The following is a 22,495-nucleotide window of genomic DNA, read 5'->3' on the forward strand; positions in this document are numbered from 1 at the left end:
CCGGCCCCCGCTCGCTCCCTCGCCCGCCGCTTCCCGACTGTGCAGAAGAGGAGGGGGCGTTCCCCAGACCATGGCATCCTCTGACGGGTGAGAGGGCTTTCCTGGGAGTCGCGAGGGGGTGGCGGTCCCCCATCCGGGTTCAGGACAGAGAGGTGTCGTCGCGCCGGGCCTCGGGGATGGTGGCAGAGCGACGACGCCTTAGAGGGAGCGAGAGAGGGTTGTCTTAATTGCAGGGCCAAGGTATGATGGAGGTCTGAAAAGTGTGAAAAAAAAATCCTCTTGAAATTACTTTTGTGATTTAAAAACAATAGGGGTTGGCCAGGGTGTGTGCAGACACTGCCTTAGAAAACAGTGGGCGAGCGCGACCCTGGCTGGGAACCGGGACCCGCCGGAATGAATGAGCCGGACCACTGCCGGGGCGGGGCGAGGATCAGCGCGCGCGGCCTTGAACGCCAAGATCGCAGTCGCGGCGGAGGTTCTGCGACCCCTGGGATCCCTCCTTGACCCTGGCGGGCGGACTGGCCAGCTCCAAGGCACAGTGAAAAAGATTTGGGTGCTTCCCGGGAGGAGGCGGGAAAACTTGTAGTTTGGAGCAGGGATAAGAGTGCTGGCTTCTCTGTTTTCCCCAAGGCGCTGGAGCAGCCTCTTGCCTCCGGAGCCGACAGTTGGTATGGAGAAAGCCCTTACTGATAGGTAAAGACCGTTTGTCCTCAGAAAGAGGGAGATGAGGCTGCGAGGGGCAGAGGATCTCGTGAGTGTCTAAGGAAGGGTGTCTGGACCCTAGTCTCCCAGGAAATATTTCAGGCTTGGTAGAGCTCGGCCCCAGGATGAATGCAGAAGGTGGCACTAAGCCACTTGCAGAAGATCACTGGACTCATGTTGTGTGAAAAGTAAATACCAGGGTTGCGTCTGGGCTCAAGTGGAGAGTCTTTGGCCCTGGCTCTTTCCAGAGTTTCTGTCCTATGTTTTATCAAGTCCACAGGCTTGTTTGGGGGAATGGGCTCTCTCAGCAGGAGTGAAGAGCTGGTGTCCAAAGCCAGTATCCTGACTTCAACTTAAAACAAAGGAAAACAGTTTTAAAGCTGTCTGTGTCCAAGGGAAGGAACTGATCCTTTCTCTGTCCCCTGGAGTCCTTCCAGAGAGGTCATAATATGAAATTTCCTCTTTCTTTTTGCTCTAACAGGCTTAGCAGTGTGGACTTTTAAAATAATTATTTCTGAAAAATATTTTCAAGAAAGGGATCTGTGTAAAGAGGGAGGCAGTATCTGGTGCAAAAACAAAAAAAAACCCAGATCGTTAGAGTTAAATATTAAGAATCCATATGGCATAGCATCAGTACCTCTCCGTGTTTTATTTAAAAGGTTTTCATATTAGAAAAGATATAAAGGCTTTTCTGTCTATCCTCAAGGCCTTTCTAAACTTACCTCTGCTTGTAAAAGCTAGGTGGACGAACATCTGTAAAAAAGATGAATGATGGTCATCTGTCAAATCCTGCATCTAATGCATTCCCAAATTTGCTGGCCAGATGATGAAAGAAGAAGTTAAGACACCAAAACTTTCCAGACGGAGAGTGTATCTCACCTTTGTCCTCGGTGACAACTGCTGAATGACTGGACATTAAATATAGAGCAGAAGTAGATTTTAGTATCTCTGAAAGACTTATATTCAATAAGTGTCATCTTTGTTCGTTGTACATTGTAAGAAAAGATTGACCAAAGAAACTTGCTTTTAAAGAGGTTAAAAAACAAACAAAACCTGACAAGCTAGGAAACATATAGAAAGATCTGCGTTCCATCATTATTTAAGAGCAATAACTGATCAGCAAAAGACCCTTTCCTTCCAGGAGCATTTACTGATCCTTGTTGGGTAGAACATCCATGCTAGGCTTTAGGATGTGGGGTACAGGGACATAAATAGTCTGGGAGCTGACTTTTAGAAGCTCCAGTCCAGGACTTTTATTACTAAATTTTTCCTGTAGGGTGGTATTTCTTGGTTAATACCCCTTGTAAAGGAAACTCACCAAGATTTCCCAGGTTGGTCTTCCTTTGCTAGCCTTTGCCCTCAGGGAATATCAAAGCTATTTTTGAAAACATGCTTTATGGAGAAGTATGCCAAAAATAGTCATATAATTATAGTTTTTAATTTATGCATTTTTAATTCAACTTTGCCCTAAGATTTTACCATGGGATACTATGGTGAACGTTTTGGTTTTTCTCATGATGTAGATACCATCAACAAAGTGCATTGATTAACAATTTTTATGGAACTATTTAAAGCAACAGTAACACCTTATGCTTGTTTAGCACTTCACTTTCAAAGCATTCATGTGCATTACCATATTTGAGTGTTTTGATAATTCTATGAAGTAGACAGTCCAGTGAAAATAGACTTTAAGAATAAAACTCCATAGAATATCTTCCCAGGAGGATCCAGGACTTGATAGAGCTGTGGGGTTTTCTCTGGAAAAATCAGGTATCACTGAAGAGTGTGCTGGGCTAGTTGGGGCAGAAGATAACTACCTTGGTCTCAAATATTTGGTATGTACACCTACAGGTTGCCTTTTAGAATATTTCCTTTATAACGTATGTACTTGCTCTTGGTCTTTTGAAAACCAAACTTGCCATACTCACCAATCTGGCTGCTTGAAATTTCTGATTATCTGGACTTGAGATTATGAATTTCCAGTTTCTGTAAAAAATCAACAGTGTCTCTTTAGTAGTTCCCAGATGTGAAGAAGTGTTTTCTTATAAAGCAAGGTCTAATTTGATTGTTGAACATTCTCTTTTATTTATTTTTATTTTTATTTTATTTTATTTTAGCACCTGAGATTAAACTCAGGACCTTGCAGTTGCAAGCCAGGCAGATGCAGGGCCACTGAGCTAAACACCCAGTTGAACATTCCTTTTTTGAGTTTCCTCTTGTAGCTGGAATCACTGAGATAACTTTGAGGTCCTTGACCCAGATTAGAAAGAGAGTATAAGCAGTGGCTGGTAGATAGACCAGTGTCTGTTACCGAGTGAGCTGCAGTGGAGTGTTCAGATGCTGGAGAGGCAAGGATTTTAGAAATGCATTTTCAAGGGGGAGAACAGCTAGGTCACTACAATATTGCAGAGATTCGAGACTTGTTATTAGGTACCAGGAGCCAAGGTGCCAAGGTCAAGGCCAATCATGAGGGCTTGGGTTTCATTTTGACCTAGAATGTGACATAGAAAATTATGGACAGCTCAAGACTCTGGGGAAGGAGACCCCTGAATTTATAATTCCAAGCAAAGAAAAGCAAAAGGTAACACTGGCCTCCTCTTTCCCCCCGGGGAATGAAGTTGGGGTCAGCTGGAAGAAGAACCCATGGAGTGGGTTTACCAAGGGCTGAGTGGAGGGCAGGGGGTTTGGGCTCTAGAGGGATTTGCATAGTGGGTGCCTCAGGCTTTGCTGGAATTTCATTTCTCATTTTCTAGAATATAGAAATTGCCCCCTTTGGGTAAAAATGGATATTAGTGGCGTTATGAGAAAGCCATTTCATGTTTCCTAAGACAGTCTCTTGTGAGCAACTGAAAGCTTAATTCTCAAGAAATAATTTCTAAATCCAAATGAAACTTGTAAAATGGAAGCACGAGGTTATTAGAAATCAAAAACGGGTCTGTGCAGCAGCATCAGTAATGACTTCTTTTCCCCGTTTATGTGACGTAATTAGGTATCCTCTCTTTGGGCTTTGTCTTTAAGGGATGTGTCAAACAAGGAAACAGTGATGCTTTGGCTCCAAAAGCAAAGAAAATCTAGCAGCTAAGTGTGAGCTTTCTGGATCAGTGCACTATGCAGCCTACACTTCCAGAATTGCAAAGCTTTTTCACAGTGAGAACCTCAACATAGGTTGATTTCAAAGAAAATCTCTCCACCTTCCCCCATGGCTGTATCACACAATGCCCACGTGTCTGGTTTTCCTCCTTTCAAAGGTAACCCAAACTGTTTTCTATATTGCATTTTTCCCTCACTGGACTGTTTGCCTCTCAGAACGAACTGAATCCTCCTCACTTCATTTTGATCCCCTGCTATAATTATTTTACTAATAAAACATGAGCAGTAGAAAACAGAAGTGCCATTTTCAAGATAAAATTTTAGTTTTGTTTTCATTTTAAGAACTTGTCCTCACAGCCTGAAAAACAGTCTAACAAGTGCCTGACATTGCCATGCTTGTAGCCCTCACTTGTTTGCTCCTGACAGCTTGTTGGGGGCAGTCAGGATGCTTCATAGAAGGGCTTTAGAATCAGATTATGGCAAGTCTCTTTATTTACCAGAATTGTGAGCTTGCTGTCTCTGCCCTCTGCCCATCCCTCACCCCATAATGCTCCAAGTGCCAGGTCCTTGGAATGAATAAATGAAGGAGTGCTTAAAAATACTTCATTGCGCTTTCTCCCACGTACCCACCATTGATTGGAGGCAGATGGTCTGCACGTTTGTTAGTAGAATAGAAAAGGACTGGCATCTCCTTATAAACCTGTTAAGTTGTCTTTATATAATGGCAGAGAAGACAATGGACCAGCAGGATTAATAGACAATGAGGGGTAGATTCTTAAACTTTTAAAGAGAATAACTCATTGTCTTAGTGCTTTGTTTTAAAAAGGTGGTCTCTCAACAGTGTTGATATTTACTTGTTTTTTTTTTCATTCATCCACTGATGTCTCACTTAGAGGAGCAGATCTACCGCTGTCTGCTGAACTGCCAGCTGGTGATTCTGGCAATCTTGGCAGCTGCTTTGGATTATAGACTCACTGAGCAAAGACTGCTTTGAAAATGGGATGAAGGGAATGAACTCCATTTTAGCAGCTGGACTTGATCCCTGTCAATCCCAGTCCCCTCTAGGATGGGTCCAGGCAAACCAAATGCTAAAGTCCATGAATGAAGTCTTTGGGGACAAAGGTGGAGACACTGTCCCCATGCTCCCTTGTAATTTAAAGGCGTCACTTAAATTGAGGAGAGTACTTGCTTCTGTTACATTTGATGAGGAGGGCCATCTGTCACTTGCTGTTTGTAATCTGGCACGGGCTTTTCTGTTGTGTCCTCCTGCCATCCCCGGTTCCCAGCATTGTGCTCTGTGGATCACAGAGCAGGTGACGAATTTGAGGATGAGTGAGACCCGTCTTCCTCTGCTCCAGTTTTGCTCTGCACAGCACCTGCAGACTGTATGTGGCCCAATGTATGCATTTTTTTTCATAGGGCATTTCAAAAATATTCAGTGTATTTGCCTAATTTAAACATATTTCATCTTTAAAAACGGCGTGATTCTGGCTTCTCTTGAAATGAGGTGGTCTAATGAAAAAAGAACTTGCCCTCCAGCTTTGCACCATTTATTGAATAGTTACAGCCCAATATTTTAAAAAGTACTTGACATTTATAAACTTATTCAATGCCTATAACGGTATGCTACAGCAGGGTCTATTATTAGTTGCATTTTATAGGTATAAACATTGAAGCATAGAACGATTACATAAATGCTCTAAGCTCCAATAGCTAGTGAGTGGAAAATCAGACCTTAAACTCAGGGGTCTGGTGCCTGGAGCCATAGCCCTATTCAGTCAACCACACCTCTGTCCTGTGGAGGCAGGGGTGGGTTTGTTGGGGCCAAGTGGCTGTGCTCTGAGACATGTGTGTTGCTGGCTGGGCACAGTCTCTGTGGGACTCTCACCCATTGTTACTTATTTAACCCATTTCCTCTCCAAGGCAACTGTTGAGAGCCTGAGAGTTTGGATTCCATCCCCTGGGTACTCCATTGCCTAGTGGTTTTGGACTAGAAGTCATCTCGAGATCTCCACTTCTGTGTAATGGACAGTTTTTCCCTTTGAACCCTTTAGCCACTCTTGTTATATTATTTCCTTTAGCTTTGCTCTGGGTTGTTCTCAATAAGGAATTCCTTTGCAGTTATTGATTGTCGAGAAGTGAACATCATTCTCTAATTATAGGTGCGGTGCTTTGAAACACCCCAGGTTATGATCACACAGGCCAGTCTTTAGAATGTTGTGTCTTGGATATATGCTCGTTAGTGGTGAGGGTGGGCGGAGCATTTAGCAGTCCCTGGAACTTACTCTTCCTTTTGCGGTCTTTAAGTGTGGTTGTTTAGGATTGTGACTTAACTTCCTCACTTTTTTCAAAACAGCTGTTGTCTCTATCCTTCTAGCATAGACAGATGTTTTTTTGTTTTATAACAGATGCAAACACTGATGACCTAGGGATGCCTTTTACATTGAGGAAGGAATCTTTCAGAGGCCATATTCCTGTGTATCATGCAACAGGGGCCAGATTGAATACCCAAATCCTTTTGGAAGCCTTCAGTACGTAGGTAATCCCAGTCACCACAGCATTCCATTCTCTTGTGATGAAAAACAACTTTCTCTACCTGACATATAATTTGATAATAGTAAATGCTTGCCATATATCAATAGCGTTCATATAACTCCTATAGATAGATATAATTAGAGCAATTCATTTTAACTTGTTCAAATGAATATCACTATACCTATGTGACTTCATTCAATCCTTGGAAAAACTCCTACTGAATATTTTGCAGATGAAGAAACTGGGCCTTAGAGAAGTTTAGATTTTCTGTTGTGGCTGGTTTCCTTGTTTTGTTGTCATCTAATTCTATGATGCTTCATCGTGTGTGTATTTTGCAATTAATCCCCGTTGCCTTAAACTTTCAGACTGTCTCTTTGTTGTTGTTTGTGCCTATTTACTTTTGGTTTTTTGTTTTTCTGTTACTGGGGATTGAACCCAACATTTCTGCAGTGTGTTTTGCTTTAGGTCCAGTGAGAGTCTCCAACTATTTTGATTAGAGACAGCAAGATAGGCAAGGGTCCCTGAAGAACAAAGGTTATGATGATTATTGGTGGCTGTGTGTAAGAAGCACAGTAATAATTCCATAAAGCAGTTAATTCATCTTTGAACAGAAATGGGACATTTAAAGAAAAAGCCACCATAAGAGGAAAGTAGAAATAAATTTAGGCAACTGAGAACAATTGTCATATATGTTTGTAGACATCAAACCAGAAAATTTCAGGCAGAAGAGGTAGCTGTGTGTAAAGAAGGTTAGGAAAAAGAAGACAGAAAAAAGAAGGAAAGCACTCCCTTCTACTGGGTATCAGGGGAAACCAACTGGTATAAACCAAATTGTTTTTTTGTTTTTATCTCAGTCTTTCCTTTAAAAGACAGTTGGTATCTGGTAGCCAGCTTTATTGGGAAGGTGAATGGAAGTCAACATAAACAGAATGCAATTGGATGAACTTGTTAAGGGGTGAAATGGGTTGGTATCTACTGACATCACTCAGACACCCTATGGAGTTAGGGAGCGATGGTACCTAGGGGAGTGGTTCGGCCAATATTTTTTATATTTATATGCAACATATGGCCTAGAAAAAGTGTCAAGAATACATATTCGACTAATTTTGAGAATGGATTAGAGAGTAATGGAATTATAGACTGAATCTGTTCCCCCAGTGCTTTCCTGGAATTCAAAGTCATCCATCAGCAGACGTACCTAAAATCCTCATGGGATCATAGCACTGGAAGGATCATTGATTTTTGGATCATGACTAATTGCTCAGATTTCTGATGAAGAAATCATTTGCAGGGAGTTCATCTATGAGTCTGAAAATCCTCAGATTTGCACTCTTTCTCAGACCTCCACGTGTTGAACTTGGGACACTGTTGCTGGTTGGTTGATCACAGACTTTGAGATGGAGTCTGGAGGGCATGAAGTTAGTGCTGTCAGCCTAAAGTCCTGGAAATGGGTGGAGGTAGCAGGGGTGAGCGAAGGGAGAAGTTGAAACAGGCACAGCAAAGGTCTCAGCACGACCACCGGAAGATCTGGAGTAAGGATGCATTTTAGAATGGTTCCACACTGAGAGAAGATGTGTGGTCTTTCCACTCGTGCATTAGTAGCCATTGGATGTGGCTGTTCTAGGTATGGGCCATGGGCCTGGGTGAGTACAGGACAAGGGTTTGGAGTGGATTAGAGGTAAGAGCTGTCACTTACTGGCATACCTAGCAGCTGAGCCAGTGAAACTTTCTGTCCTAATTGAGACCTGAGGTTGACCACAGTGTCTGACATAGACTCCAAGTTCACATGTTGGTCAGACAACAAGGTCATGAATGCAGTTGCTTCTATCTGAATATCCAGGCCTTCATAAAGCTATCATCTGTAATATAATGCTATATTATATATCTGGGAATGAAATCACAGTTATATAGGAAGAATCAGTTCCAGAAATCTGTTGTACAACATGGAGACCACAGTTAATAACAATGTATTATACACTTGCTGAGAATTGAAAATGGCTGAGAGTACATTTTACGTGTTCTCACCACGAAGTAATAAACACACAAGGTCATGGAAATGTTAATTACCTCGATTTAGCTATCCCGTAAATCAAAGCATCATGTTGTGCACCATAAATACATAGACCAATCTGTCAATTATAGATAAATCAATAACGCTATTTTTTTTACATTTTTGCATAAAAGTTTCAAATGTATTAGAAGGTAAAAATAGTTGAAAAAGCCAAGGCTTTCTCATTGTGTTATAATAAAAAGTTATTTATATGTCATCACCATGCATGTTTAGGAGTCATTTTCAGAGGCTGTTCTCAGAGAAACATAAAGAAAGCCAAGCTTATAAAGCTACTCAGTTGAAATCCTAAAGGCCATGGCCATATTAAAATAGTTGATGGAATAAACTGCAAGGGTCTGGATTTTGTTAGCTATAGAAGCTCAGAAGGCTAAAGCTAGATCTTAAAAAGAGGGTATAGTAGGGAGAAAATGGAAGAGGAAGTGGATTCTTGTGGGCAAGCATGGGGAGAATTAGGGCTCATCATCTTTTTTCTTCTTAGCTGTGACCCACACAGCCACCATGGAAGATGACGGAAGCCATTCTCTCTGCTCCAGTCCTTCCAAGGATGTCTGATCCAATAGGGAGATGGGTAACTGAAATCTCTGCCTTAGAGAGGGACAGCAACTCTAGTTATGTTAATCTTATTTCTACCTAGAGTGGTTAGTTTAATGCAAGGAGCCAGAAAGAAGAATGAATAAATTGATGGGAACCAGAGTATAATTACCACTGATATTTTCAGGACTGAAGCTGCTGTTTTTATATTCTTACTGGTGCTATTTCCTACAGTGTCTTTGTGTTGGGGAAAGTGGGCAGTGGACTGCATGACGCTTTTCTGGAATATCTACCACCCTGCTCTATTGCTTCAAGGAATAAGGCATTCTGTCAGGCAACAGTATTTATGTGCTGACATTTCTCTGTTGTATGTGATGGTAAATATTGATACATATAGAGATGAAAGAACTGTTCTGTGCATAATCCAAGGCCTTATGGATTATACCTCTGATGGTATTTCCTGTTTTCTCATATCACTTGACTCTGTTTTCTGAGTTCAAGACATTGATTATCATGTTTGTGTTGTTTTTAAAATGCTTAGGAGTAAATTTCATCAAAGCAGTGCATGATATCTCCAACAAAAATTCTAGAACATTCTTTGCATTTCTAATTACAGAACTTAATTCAAGTAGGTCATTGTAGAGAAGTAGAAGGTAAAGCGAGCCAGCCAAAGTCTCATTCAAAGTTGCTTTTCCTTTCTTCACCCGTTTTTTTTTTTTTAATTTTATTGAGTTTATTGGTACATTTTAGGGATACAGTACAGTTATATTCATTGTTGGGATCATGTACCTTTACATGGCAAGTCTTGATTCTCATTTTTTCCCCTTACCTCTGCCCTCCCTTCCCCCCCTCCTCCCCTCCCCATCTACAAACACTTTATTTTCATCTTTTCATTCTCTCACATTTTTTTCTTTTCCCTTTTTGTTCTTCCCCTACGTATCACACCTTCCCTACACCTTTAGCTCCTTTCTTCAAATTTCTAAATGTCAGTAATCTTATTAGAATCTTATGCATTGTTGCAGAATATTCACACCAGGGAAACTATTTGGTATTTACACATGTGTGACTTATTTATTTCACTTAGGAGTATATCTTCAATATGTATCCATTTTCCTATGAATGAATAATTCAAAATCTAGCATTTACTATGACAGCCCCTGATAATTTTGTGATAGCTCACAATATCCCCAGTACTGAGGTAGAGATGTCACTGATTATTTTCAGTCTTCATTTAGAAAATACATTGTGCACATAGAATATTACTGTCGGCCACCTAAAGAAGTCTGAAGGATTTCCTAGCCATTGTCAAAAGTGACTTTTAACAAGATTTTTAAACTTTTTGCCTCCTGGACCAGAAGTTCTTTTCCCATTAAAAATCCATGGCATTTTTACAAAGAAAAACATAAACCTCAAATATTATGGAATAAAGATCTCTCACTCCAGTTCTGTTCTCCTGAAATCTTCTTCGTTTTTTGTCTATTCTTTGAAGCATTTCTCTGTGCACATTTAAGCCTCCTAACATAGTTTGCAAATTGCATCATCCTGGACCTAGGGATCCTGGTGGCGGACCTATGGCATAAATGCTGCAGTGGGCTGAGTGTATCATTGAAAGCTCTAAGAGGTTCTCCATCACTGGCCTTTACAGACTATTGTTAACAATTAGCTTTTCAGTTAATACTTCTGCTTATGTAAGCATGCCGTCTGTACGTGTATATACATATATTGATATATAAGTAAATAACACAGAAACGTATAATATCTGATAATACTCCACTATATGGTTATATAATAGTTGACTTAACCAGTCCTGGACTGACAGAAATTTAGGTTATCTACAAGTCTTTGCCATTATAACAATATTGGGTGGAATATGAATGGGGAAACGAGATGGGGCTCTAAGACCAGTTAGAAGACAGCAGCGGAGGGAGCCTGAACTAGGGCATAGGGATGGATATGGGTTACCAGATTCCAGGGATATTAAAGGTACTCAGCGACCATGTGCATGTAGGAGGGAGCAGGAAGGAGGGCCTAGAGCATCTCTTAGGTTTCTGGCTTACGCAAATAGGGAGAGGGGATGGATGTTGAAGAGGAATTGAGGAGAGAAATGGCACATTTGAAGAAGGAGATGATAACTTTGGCTGGGCTGGAGTTTTTGCATCAGGTGAAAAAGCTCGTACGAGTGGCTGGGGCTGTCTTGAGTGGTATTTGTTTGTTTGTTTTTGGTACTGGGGATTGAACTCTGGATCTTGTGTGTTGTGAGGCAGCAGAACCACTGAGCTAAATCCCTAGCCCTAGAGTGGTATTTGTAATCATAGAAGTAAATAAGCTATCCCAAAAGATTCCAAAGATAGAAAAAGAAAGGCCTGGGAGTCCTAGCATCTATTAAGATGGGGAGAGGGAGGTGACTCATGATGTGCAGTGTGCTAGGAAGGAAGAAGGGGAGTCAGGAGAGAGCAGGTGTCTTAGAATGTCACAGGCTATAGTGAGAATGAATCATGTACACACTGCAAAGTGGCCACAGGGTCAATCCATTTCAAGGCCTCCAGTGTCCTTTGCCAGGGCAGGGTTGGCAAAGTGATGGCTTCTGCCTCTATGTTGGTGTAGGCTGAGGATGTATGGAGAGAAAATAAATGTAGGCTTTTTTTTTTTTTTTTTTAAGAGTGGTAGTCAAGGGGAGGAAGGAATAGGAAATTAGCTGTAGGGGACAGCAGGATTACATGTTGAGATAACCACCTTCGTTTGGGGGTATGCGTGGTCTAGGCACGTTCACGTGCTCAGGGAAAGGCTTGATTGGTGAAGAGGAGGTCTTGAATACACTTCCTGGAAGGAGCTGTTGAAGGAAAGCATTGGAGCTAGGGGCAGTTGTTGTTTTGGGGGATCTTCCACAGAGGGGGCAGTATGACTCTGGGGACACTTAGCCAAAGCTTCCTGCAGTCTTTCTGTTTGATCTCACAGTGCAGGGAAGGCAACTCAGAACAGCGGGAGGAAAAGGCCACCTGCCTCGATTGTCAGATCCAGCAGTCAATCTCCGTGATCCGTAGACTGACAGACGGACCGGCCAGCTTGCTTACAGCTTGCTTACTTCTACAGCCTCATTGCTCAGCAAGCTAATGGGCAACATTTGGTAGTGGTTGCTATCTTTTCTCTTTTTTAAGATTCACCTTCCACAAGTCCCTGTGTCTCCCAAGTTGCCGTCCTTCTTTCCTTCCCTTATCCCTTTCATTTGTGTTCTTACGTATCTTGTGAAACGTCCTTGGACTCGTTCTTCATCTGCCTTTTGGGCTCTCCTTTTCCTTTGGATTCATTCTTGGGCCTTTATACACCACACGTATCCTGATATCCCTTCAGTGTGTATTTCTGTCTCAGGTCTTGTCTCCACCTCCAGACTGATAAATCCTATGGCCTAATTGGTGAGCATCTGGAAATTACAACAGAGCTCTTGATTTTATTTCCTGCAGACTCACTTTTATTCCCTTCCAAGTTTCTCCACTTCAGCAAATGTCACTGCCACCCATCCAGATATTCAAAGTCAAACGTATAGGTATTATTCCTGTTTTATTTTTCTTCCGTCAGCCCAAATCAATAAGCTTACCTGGTCCCCTCTTCAAAAAAGTCTTTGAGTCTACCCTTTTGTCTCCATTGCTGCATCCACCACATTAGTGCTAACAACTGTTGTTGCCCTCCTGCAAGCTGAACAGCTTCCATTTTTTCAGTTCAGCTGTCCCATGGCCTGGTCTCTGTCCTCTCGCTTAGGACCCATTCTCTTTCCTGAAGGAGTTTCTACCTCCACCTCCCACCATCCTTTAGAAGGGCCAGTCCCCTGCTATTCTAGAGCACCCTTTGCTTCTCAGCTTCCATACCAGTTCCAAGAGAAGCCTTCTGTCTCCACTCCACCCAAGAGTGGCCTCCTTTTCTTAGTCCTGCCTCATTCCCTCTCTCAGACACTTTTTTTCCCCTGGGACATGATACCCGGACACCCACAACTTAAGAGAAGTGGTTCATTTTGAATCACCTTTTTAGTCCATAGTCAGCCAGCTTAAAGGCAGGAAGGCACGGTGGAAGGGTCCGGGCAGAGGAAAGCTGCTCGTGTCATGGCATTCAGGAAGCAAAGAGAGTGGAGAGACAGGAGCAGGGAAGGGAGATGGACCCTTCTGGGCCATGACCCTCTCTTCCAACTAAACACTACATCCTAACAGCAAGTCAGCTATAGCCCCTGCCACAGTCTGGCTACTTTCCCAAATGCATACCTATGGTTGCATGAGCTTTGGGGGGGGGTATCTGAATCTAAATATTTAAAAACGTATGCTTTTATTTGCATCTACACCCTCTCTGGAGTGTGAGCACATGGAGGGCTAGTTGATCATCGCAGTCTCCTAGATCCTAACGCGGAACACCCAGTCCCCATGCAGGGAATACTCCTCCACATCAGCCTGGGAAAGAGGGATAGAGCCTCAGCAGAGGTGATGCTTGAGCTGGGCCTCTTCCAGAGAGTCTGTCCCTGCAGCACCTTCTTCAGACCTGTCTCTTAGCACTTCAGTATAACAGTGTGCTGAGCGTTTTCCTGTCTGTCTACTCACTGTCCTGGTGTCTCTCAAGGGTCAGGACTGCAAAGACTTATCTATGCCCCAACTTACTATCATTATCATAGTAAATGGTAATATTATTGCATTGTCTGCTTTAGGAAAGAGACATTCAAGGGTATAGAGAAGACAAAAGGGGACAGGTTTAAGATGGTAATGGGGCCAAAGTTGAGACAACACACCCTTTGCTTCTTAAGGAGATGGTCTGGTTTGTAGTGACCGTTTGAGCATTCCCCCCATCTATCAGGTTCATCAGCTTTTTGATTGCTCCAAGTTATTAGGGTTCAGGTAGGTTATAAGAAAAATCAGAGGAGGAGCAGCTCACCTTGTGAAGCTGAAAATATACTTGTCATAGTCACATCCCCCTCCTGCTGTCTGGGAAAGACTACACACTCATATCTTCCGTTCTTGTAAATGCAATGAAGCAAATCAAAGGAGAGTCTCAGCCCTCCATCTTTCACAAGATGCCTGCCACCTCTCAGACTTCTTTTCCTTGTTTTTTATGAAAGAAAACAAGGAGAAGCTAAAATGTATTTGACACAAAGAAGGAACCTAGGTGAAACATGAGTTTTAAATTGCATCAGTGACAAAACTCCAGGACTTGACAGCTCAACGGCTTATACCACTGGTTTAGAAAAAGGAAAGTTACAGAAGCTGAGAACATTGTGGTTAAATGTTGCTTTTAGCTATTAAAGATGCTCTGGGCACACTTAATAATTCCTGGTAGAGTTCCCGTAGTGTGGACTCTTGCACATCTAGAAATAGTATCATGTAGTTGGCACATGTGTTTTCTAGGAACTTAAATGAAAAGATTTCTGCCTTTTTTTTTTTTAGAAGCAGAATTCTTTTCTGTAGTTTTCTGGCAACTGGCCATGTTCAGAGGGGATCAGTATTTGTTGTGTACTTTTGGGATAAGAGAATGAACACTATGTCAGGCACCTTCGTTTGGGGCTCAGAGTGCCCTTGCAGTTATGAGTCCTATGATTGGATAAAGGACCAATGTACGAAACGCCCTTCCGGAGTCTTAGGGGAACTTTTCAGCTCCACTCATCCTCATCGGCCTTAGGTGAATGCTGGCTTCTTCCTAGATCCAGAACCAAGGTATCCACACTGCAGCTTTTGAAATGAATGTAGAATCAAAACAGATTTTGCATTTTTAGTCTCCTCTGATACAGAATTCAGTCAGTTGTGAAAACGAAGCATATAAGAATTAAAAAAATTTTATTCTTTCCTTTCTCCCTTTGAAGACTTTCAATAGATCTCAATACAAAATAACTAGATCTCAACACAATGTAGTACAGAGGATTATTCGGTAATCAGCATGGTCGAACTAGTCTGTCCAGCAGGGGGCGTGATGGAGCTGCACGTCCACCAGCTGCGGGGCACTGGGGATTTTCCTGCCAACGTGAAGAAAGAGCCAGAGGGTGAATCTCTTTTTCCCATACCAACACCAGCTGTTGCCTGGATTTTTAGGAAAGGAAGCCCTGATTTTGATTATTTACATTCCAAGTGACCTGGACTTGTTAAATCAACCAGAGGCCCAGAGCCTGGAGGCCAAGGCCACATTGGGACACCTGGGCTAAGCAGTGTTGTGGTGAGTTGACAGCAGTTACCACTAGTCACTCTGCCCCCAGGGCCTCTTCCTTGTCCCCCTGGGAGTCAGCGAAAGGGCTTGGACAAGATCTGCTGGTTCTGGAGCGCAGGTATGTCCAGAGTGGTTTTTTTCTGGGTTACTCACAAACTTTTTAAGATGAAAGGGCCACTGTGGGACAGAAAGAGAAAGCAGGAGGGAAAGATACTTGAGGGGTTAAAGAGAACATTTGAAAGGGTTGGAAAGCCCGCAGAATAAACAACTGGAGAATGAAAGCTTGAGAAGAGGTATTCTTTTCATAGTGACAGCCAGCCACCCCAGAATTCGAGCCTGTGTCTCAGTCCAATTGGTAAAACATTAAAGTGGGCATGAAAATGCTGTAAAAGGACACTGTCCTGTGGGAGTCAGAGATTGAGTCGCGCCTCCGTGTATTTGTGTAACGGGGACTTTCCTTGCCTCTGAGCTGAGCAGCGGATGCAAACCAGTGAGATGACAGCCTGCTCTTGGGTTAAGGGAGCAGGAAGATCACAGTTCTATCCCACTGTGGCTTTAGTGTCTCCATGGCAGGCGTTTAAATTAACCTTTGAGGTTCTCATGTCACTGGATCACAGGATAGTTATTGAATAAATAGATGAAAGCAGCCAAGGTGCTCAGCGAATGAGTTCTTTGTCATAAGAATTTCTGATTTTTCCTTCAAGAACATAGTCTTGGACCATTTGGACATAAACGGGGAACCCAGGGAAGCAGTTGGGCTTCGTGGGCAGGTGACTTGGATGATCCTTGGTTTAGTGCTTGGCTTTTGCTGTGTTGAGATTTTTAACAAAAAGTGTCTCAAGTTTTGTTTTACAATGGATCCCACACAGTCTTTGGCTAGGGCTAGTTCTCCAGGGAAGCCACACGTGTACAAGTTTGTGTGAAATACTTTCAGTGGTGATTATGGACATGATAAAGACGAGAGATAACCTCAGAAACACCTGCCTTTCTGCAGTGTTCTAGAATATCACTATAAAGAGATGTTTGCATAAAACAGCTTCTAGGAGTCAGTACTATGCAGCAGTTAAAAGGATGTGTTTGATAGAAAGACCCCAAAAATTCATGTCTGACTTCAGAGAAGTAAATTAACCTCTCTGAAACTCAAGTTTTTTAAAAAAAATTTTTTGGTACCAGGGATCGAACTGAGGACCTTTCGAGGCAGGCGGCAGCACCAACGAGCTAAATCCCCAGCCCCTGAAACTCCGTTTCTTTGTTAGAGACAGCACCATCCACCTGATAGGATTAGAAAAGACTTAAGGCAACACATATGTGAAGTGCTGAGAGCGTAGCCAGGGACTTGGAAGATTCCCTGAAATGGTGACTGTTAACCTTTCTTCTTAGAATCACACTTTTGTATCACTTTTAGTTGGCTGAACTTGGGTTGCGTTTTCCATCAGTCCCAAGACTTTGTGATCAGGTTGCTAACACCAGTGCATACCTCCAGGTATGTTTGCATAGTTTTTCTTGCAGAGCCATGGGTGATAAGATGTGAAAGTAATCACAGGAGTCTTTGATCATGAGTGGTGTATTTGCTTTAGGGAAGGTTTGCTTGAAGATTGTTTTTTTTTTTTTTAACTTCAGTGCTTTTAACCTCTCACCTGTTTCTATTCATTCACTACACTTTTTTTGGGGGGTGCGGTACCAGGGATTGAACTCAGGTCCTTGCGCTTGCAAGGCCGGCCACCGAACTGCTGAGCTAAATCACTGGCCCCATTCACTACACTTTTAACGCTAAAAGCTAGCGTCTTTTCCAGTACTGGAAGGTGTCGTGCAAGTCAGTTTAATTCTGATGTGGTGCTCTTGGAGTTAGTCTCAGATCCCAAAGTTACGGGCCCAGCCCCCAAGTCTGACCACACTTGTGATTCTGATCCCCAATCCCTGGCTGGCTCTGGTACTTCTGACGAACAGGTTATAAACCCAGGGGTTCCCGAGGCCTTTCCTCATACTCCACCACTTACTAGAACAGCTCACATAACTGACAGAAACACTTCTTGTTTATCTCTTTATTATAAAGGATGCCACTCAGAAAGAGTCAAGGAGCAAGGAGAGACAGAGCAAGGATGGGGCGAGGATGAGGAGTTGCCCTGCCTTTCTGGATGCAGCATTCTCCTATACTGTACTGTGTTCACCAATCTAGAAGACCCTCAAACCCATCACTTAGGGGTGTTTATGGGGGTTTCCCTATGTAGGCGTGATTAATACTGTCATTGACTATTGGTGACTAACATCGTACCCAGACTCTCCCCTCCCTGAAGACTTTGGGCACTCTGGGTCTTTCTGGTGACCTTATCCTTATTCAGTCCTTATCCTGAAGTCCATTAGCATACAAAGACATTTACCACAGCTAAAGTAGTGACACTTGCGTGGTTACAGTGAGATTCCAAGGATTTTAGGAGCTGTGTGCCAATAATCTGGGACAAAGACTATTTATCCTTGATTATGTCACGACCCCATAATGTCAGGGTCTCTCCAAGCAAGGAGCGCCCTACTTCCTACTTCCACACTCATTCATCCTTTCTTTCAGAAACTGTCTGAAGTTTGCGCTGATTATTTAAGGAAAAGTTGGGCAGAGGGACAGGGTGCAGAAGAACTATCTAGGCCTAGGTCGGGGGATACAGGCATAATCACCATCGAAGACCCAGCCTTGGAAGGAAGGGGTGGGCTGGAAGACTGCTGTTTCCTTTAATGGTGTGTTCTCTGTGAAATGATCTGCCTCAACGCTAGCAATTGGTGAGTCAAGATTTCCAACATCTCAAAGCACCTTAAGGAGTATTTGATTAGTAATCTTCTTGTAGGTGGATAAGAGGAGTTTGAGTAACTGAGAAACATGTGACAGGAATTACCAGGAGTGTAGCTAGGTGGGTATGTGTGCTATAGAAAAGATATTCCTATCTTCCAAATAAAATGTAAAAAATAGAATGGTGTCAGGTACCAGAATACACCTAGGTGATTATCTTTCAGAGAAATCAAGTATTTAGTTAGAAAGACTGCTGTTTTTCCGCTGTTACTGTTTGTAATGTTATGTCTTAAATTTTTATGGGACTCTGATTTTTCAGAGATGTACCAATACATCACAGGAGTAAGCCATACAAAGCAACGTTCTATAAGCATGGAGAATTTATCCATAACAAATTTATTTATCTTATATGAAATGCATATCAGACACAACAAGATTTTGAAAAGCTATAACACTAATGATCTCTCTACCCTTCGATAAAACCTTTTAGTATCAGAATATTTTATTACAGATGCTTATTTACATGTCAATACTTTTAAAAATTAATGTGGGAACAGAACCTACAGATTGTCTTACAGCCTAATTTCTTTGACTTAGCAGTGTGTTACCAACATATGGTAATATATGAATCCGTATGTTTGTTTAGTAGCTATATCTAGTTTCCCCTTTGTGGGTGTACCATGCCTTTAAACTCGGTCTCCCACTGTTGGATACTTAGCTTGTTTGCACTTTTTCACTATTGTCAACATATTGTATACAGACTGATGAAAGCCTGTCTCTTATTTTCTTAGGGTACATTTTAGAAATGAAATCACTGGTTCAGATGGTGTACTTATTTCTCATTTTGAAACTTATTGGCCAAATATGCAGTTGTCTTTTTAGTCCATGTCACCGCAGTGTCGGTTAACTGTACCTGTGGTGTAGAATGACTCTCAGTTTAGCTCGATTCCTCATCACATTGCCAAAGTTTGAGCCCAGCTTAGGCTAAGCAACATCTTTTTCCTGTATTTGATAAGGGATTTTTTTTTCCTGTGCTGACTCCATATTTTTTATATCCTCTTATATCCCACATCAGTCTGTATTGAAATATACACATCCTTTTGTGTTTGAGCTTTTCTACAAATTGTAGAACATTCTCTGAACTGTTTTCCTGTAATTGAGTAGAGTTCTTATGTTATTGAGGGTTTTCTCTTGGTTACTGGTGCTTCCTGTTAAAAAAAAGAAAAAGAAAAAGAAAAGAATAAAGGTGTGTATTAGTCTGTTTTGTGCTACAAACTATGAGGGCAACTTATGAAATAAAGGGGTTCATGACTGTAGTGGTTGGAGGGTGCCCAAAGCATGATACTGGTGTTTTGGCGAGCGTCCCCTGGTGGTATCACCACGTGGTAAAGCAGGAGTGGAATTCGCAGCATCCAGAAGACACCAAGCATGTACGGTAGTCTCATTTTATTACTAACCCACTCTGGATAGATCTGACTCACTCTGCAAGACCCAACCCAACCCGCACTCTAAGACCAGCATTAATCCATTCCGGAGGTCCAGCCCCCACGACCTAATTACTTCCACTAGACCTCACCTGCTCAAGGTCCCGCCAGCTCCACACCACCTACCAGAGACCGAGCTTCCAGCACTGCAGTCTCTGGAGGGCAGAGCACATCCAAAACGTAACAGAGTGGCTCCTGACTTTATTCAAGGGTGACGCCATCCTTTGACCCTGTCTTTTTGCTGCAGATGGAAAGAGGTGAATATCTTTTCGGTTTTGATTAGGAATAAATTATCTAACAAGTCTTGTGCAACTGGAAAAGGCCCCCTCTGTGATGTAAGTACCTCCACTGTTGGATTCGCCTCTACCATTCATAACCTTCATGTCTCCAGATCAAGTCCTGCTCCCTCCTCATCACCTTGTCCCCTCCTGTTGTGATTGTCCATATTTTATATCTAAACTGTGTGGCAGTGACATCTGTATACCAAAGTGTGATGGAGAATTGAGGCATTCTTCTGGATAAGTCAAACAGAGGAAATCATCCCATTTGGCTTAATTGTCTAGGTAGGTGAGAGTCAAGGTGTTTGGATGAAATAACTAAAAGTACTCGCCTTAGTTTCCCATATGACTTCAGAGGTTTTCGGGGAGTTAAATGACTGTGAAAGGTCAACCCTTGACTTTCTTAGGAAGAAGGAGACTAAACTTGGCAGAGGGCAAGATTGGGGGTAGCAAAGGGAGTAGGAAAGAGGAGCAATAAGGACACGCTAAAGGCTGTGTGGGTGGGCCTGCCTTCTTCAGCCTGTTAGGAGTAGACTGCAAGCCAGATGTTTGTATTTTGGCAGTAACTTGCAGGCTGGTGCATACAGACTTGCTCAGGTGTCCTTTAGGACTGAGTGGTGGGCTGGCCGTGCAGGTAATGCAGGCCTGGTAAGGTGTTCCCCCTTTGCACTTGGAGGCTACTGAGTGGATTCTTCTGAATTATCGTCTTGTATTCTTCCTGTGCCAGATACTTGAGTGAAAGAGTGGCAATTGAGTCTTCTTTTGCTCAGGGTGTGACTTTATCTATACAGGTAACTTACATCCCTTTTATTTCACAGTCAGATGGTGGCACTATTTTTATTACCTGCGACCCTAAATGTCTGCCTGAGCTGTATTCAGTTAATACAGTGTGTTGTACTGTGGCTTAGCATCTTTTGAAATGGACCCTGGGTAGCATTCAAGCTCAGGATTTTGCGGCGGGGGGGGGCGGGTACCAGGGATTGAACTTGGGTCCTTGCACTTGCAAGGCAGGCCACTGAACCGCTGAGCTAAATCCCCGGCCCCCAAGCTCAGATTTCATTTTCTTCAAAAAACTCAGGCCATTTTTTGTTTCATCCCCTTCAAAACTGAAAGTGGTTGGTGGATTTGAAAATGGGAAATGTATGCCAAATCAGCTCCTGTGTTGTGTTAGGGATAACATGGCGTTTCTTCTTTTCACCATGGATTCAGAATGCTCCAGAATATTTAGCCCTTCTTTATCCTTGAGCCCAAGGTTGAAGTTAGTAGAGAGGCTAGGGTTTTAGTCTTAGCTCTGCCCCTTGCTGCTGAATCAGAAATCTTTCCATTATATTGCACAGTATGGACTGTGAATTTTAAACACCAAGAAAAAAAAGAAAGCGAGGTTCCCCCATGTCTTTGTCCATTTGGCTGATATAAAAAAAAAATTCAGCGCACACACTGGATGACTTATACATGATAGAAATCTATTACTCAGAGTTCTGTAGGCTGGGAAGTGTAACGTCAAGGTGGTGGCACGTTCAGCATCTGACAGTTCCTAATAAACGGCATCTTCTTGCTGTGTCCAGTGGAAGCGGAGAGTGAGCTCCCTTGGCCTCTTTTTTAAGGGCACTAATCGCATTCATAAGGGATGCACCCTAGTGACCTCGTCACCCTGGAGACCCACCTCCTACACCATCATCTTGGGCGATGGAAGATTGTTGGAACACACATTCTGACCATGGCATCCCACCTAAAGCCTAAGACTGTAGAGCGGACAGATTTAGAGCTTTCCCTCTTCCTGCCATAGGTGGGCTTTGGGAGACACTTTACCTGTTTTATCTGTATCCTTTGCATCACCTTGAGCCCCCCACCCCCGCCAGTTGCTGGCAAGGTTGGGGTTTCTGGAACTTTCCCTTGGTTGACACTGCTCCCCCTGTATGTCCTGGTGGCAGAGTGAGGTGTGAAAAGCCAAACTTCCCTTTGCTCCTCTGCCCCTCAGTTATTCAGGAACCCACACTTGTAAGGAGATTGTCAATGACAGACTTGATCGAAGACCAAAAAAAAAAAAAATTGCTACTCTCGGGGTTTAAAAGATAGAATTTTTTAATCTTGGGACAGGAGGACTCCTGAGAGATTAGTCACTCTGGGTGCTGGCTTGTGATTTTCTCGGAGGAAATGCTTGTCTTCCAGTGCTCCACCAGGACAAGCTACCCCTTCCCACAGAGCACTGCTGTGACTCCTGAATCCTCCTCCCTCCCCGCCTGGGGACAGCTTGTGGTTGTCCATTGGAAGGTGTTCTTGAGGTCACTGCTGATTATTACGGGCCGCAGAGCAGGGCCACCAGGGGGAAGATGCTGTTTCTGGCCCCTGTGGCAGCTCCATTCTTCCTGGTCTCTGGGATCATTTGGGTAACTGTAGGCTACAGTCCCACCTACCCAAGGGGCACCTGGGCTCTGAGGCTGACCCATGGCCTCCAAGGCAGAGCACCCTCCCAACATGCCAAGCAAACGTTTCTCTGAGTGACAGTGTGGCCCATGTCTGCCCCCTCCATTCATCACGGAGCACACTTGGTGTGGCCGTGCACAGCATTCAACTCCTCCTCCAGCTTCCAAGCACGCTCAGCTGTGCACGAGTGACCAATGACAGGATGAAGTACGGTGCCTCTTCCAGCCCCTCCTGCTAGCTAGGTGAGGACTACAGATTTCATCTTACTGGGGCTGTGTCCTGTCTTTGGCTGGCGGTGCAGTGGCCTTGTAGCAACTAGGGAGGAATGAAGGGGGAGCTGTGGAGTGAACTTTCCAGGGACGAGAAGGGAACAGCCTACCTGTTCTGGCTGTTTCTGCTGGGTGATTTTCGAGAGCTAAAATTTCTAGAGGTGCTTTTT

At 43.2% G+C, this 22,495-nt stretch overlaps 1 protein-coding gene across 5 annotated transcripts in view; it reads left to right on the top strand.

Annotated features, from left to right (window-relative positions):
- Positions 1-6: 6 nt before the first annotated feature.
- Positions 7-22,495, top strand: part of Slc1a2 (solute carrier family 1 member 2) — a 139,693-nt gene continuing 117,204 nt past the window's right edge. For 2 of the 5 annotated variants that reach the window (XM_010612575.2, XM_010612576.2), the window contains exon 1: positions 7-87. In XM_010612575.2, the coding sequence (XP_010610877.1) occupies positions 71-87 (17 nt within the window). In that variant the 5' untranslated portion in view covers positions 7-70. Of the gene's footprint in view, positions 88-155; positions 241-19,591; positions 19,612-22,495 lie in introns of those variants that run through there. The other 3 variants (XM_010612577.3, XM_010612578.2, XM_010612583.2) reach the window with 3 other exon arrangements.

This window comes from Fukomys damarensis, unplaced genomic scaffold (assembly GCF_012274545.1).
Source record: "Fukomys damarensis isolate Sample0158 unplaced genomic scaffold, DMR_v1.0_HiC HiC_scaffold_27, whole genome shotgun sequence".
Taxonomy (NCBI): domain Eukaryota; kingdom Metazoa; phylum Chordata; class Mammalia; order Rodentia; family Bathyergidae; genus Fukomys; species Fukomys damarensis.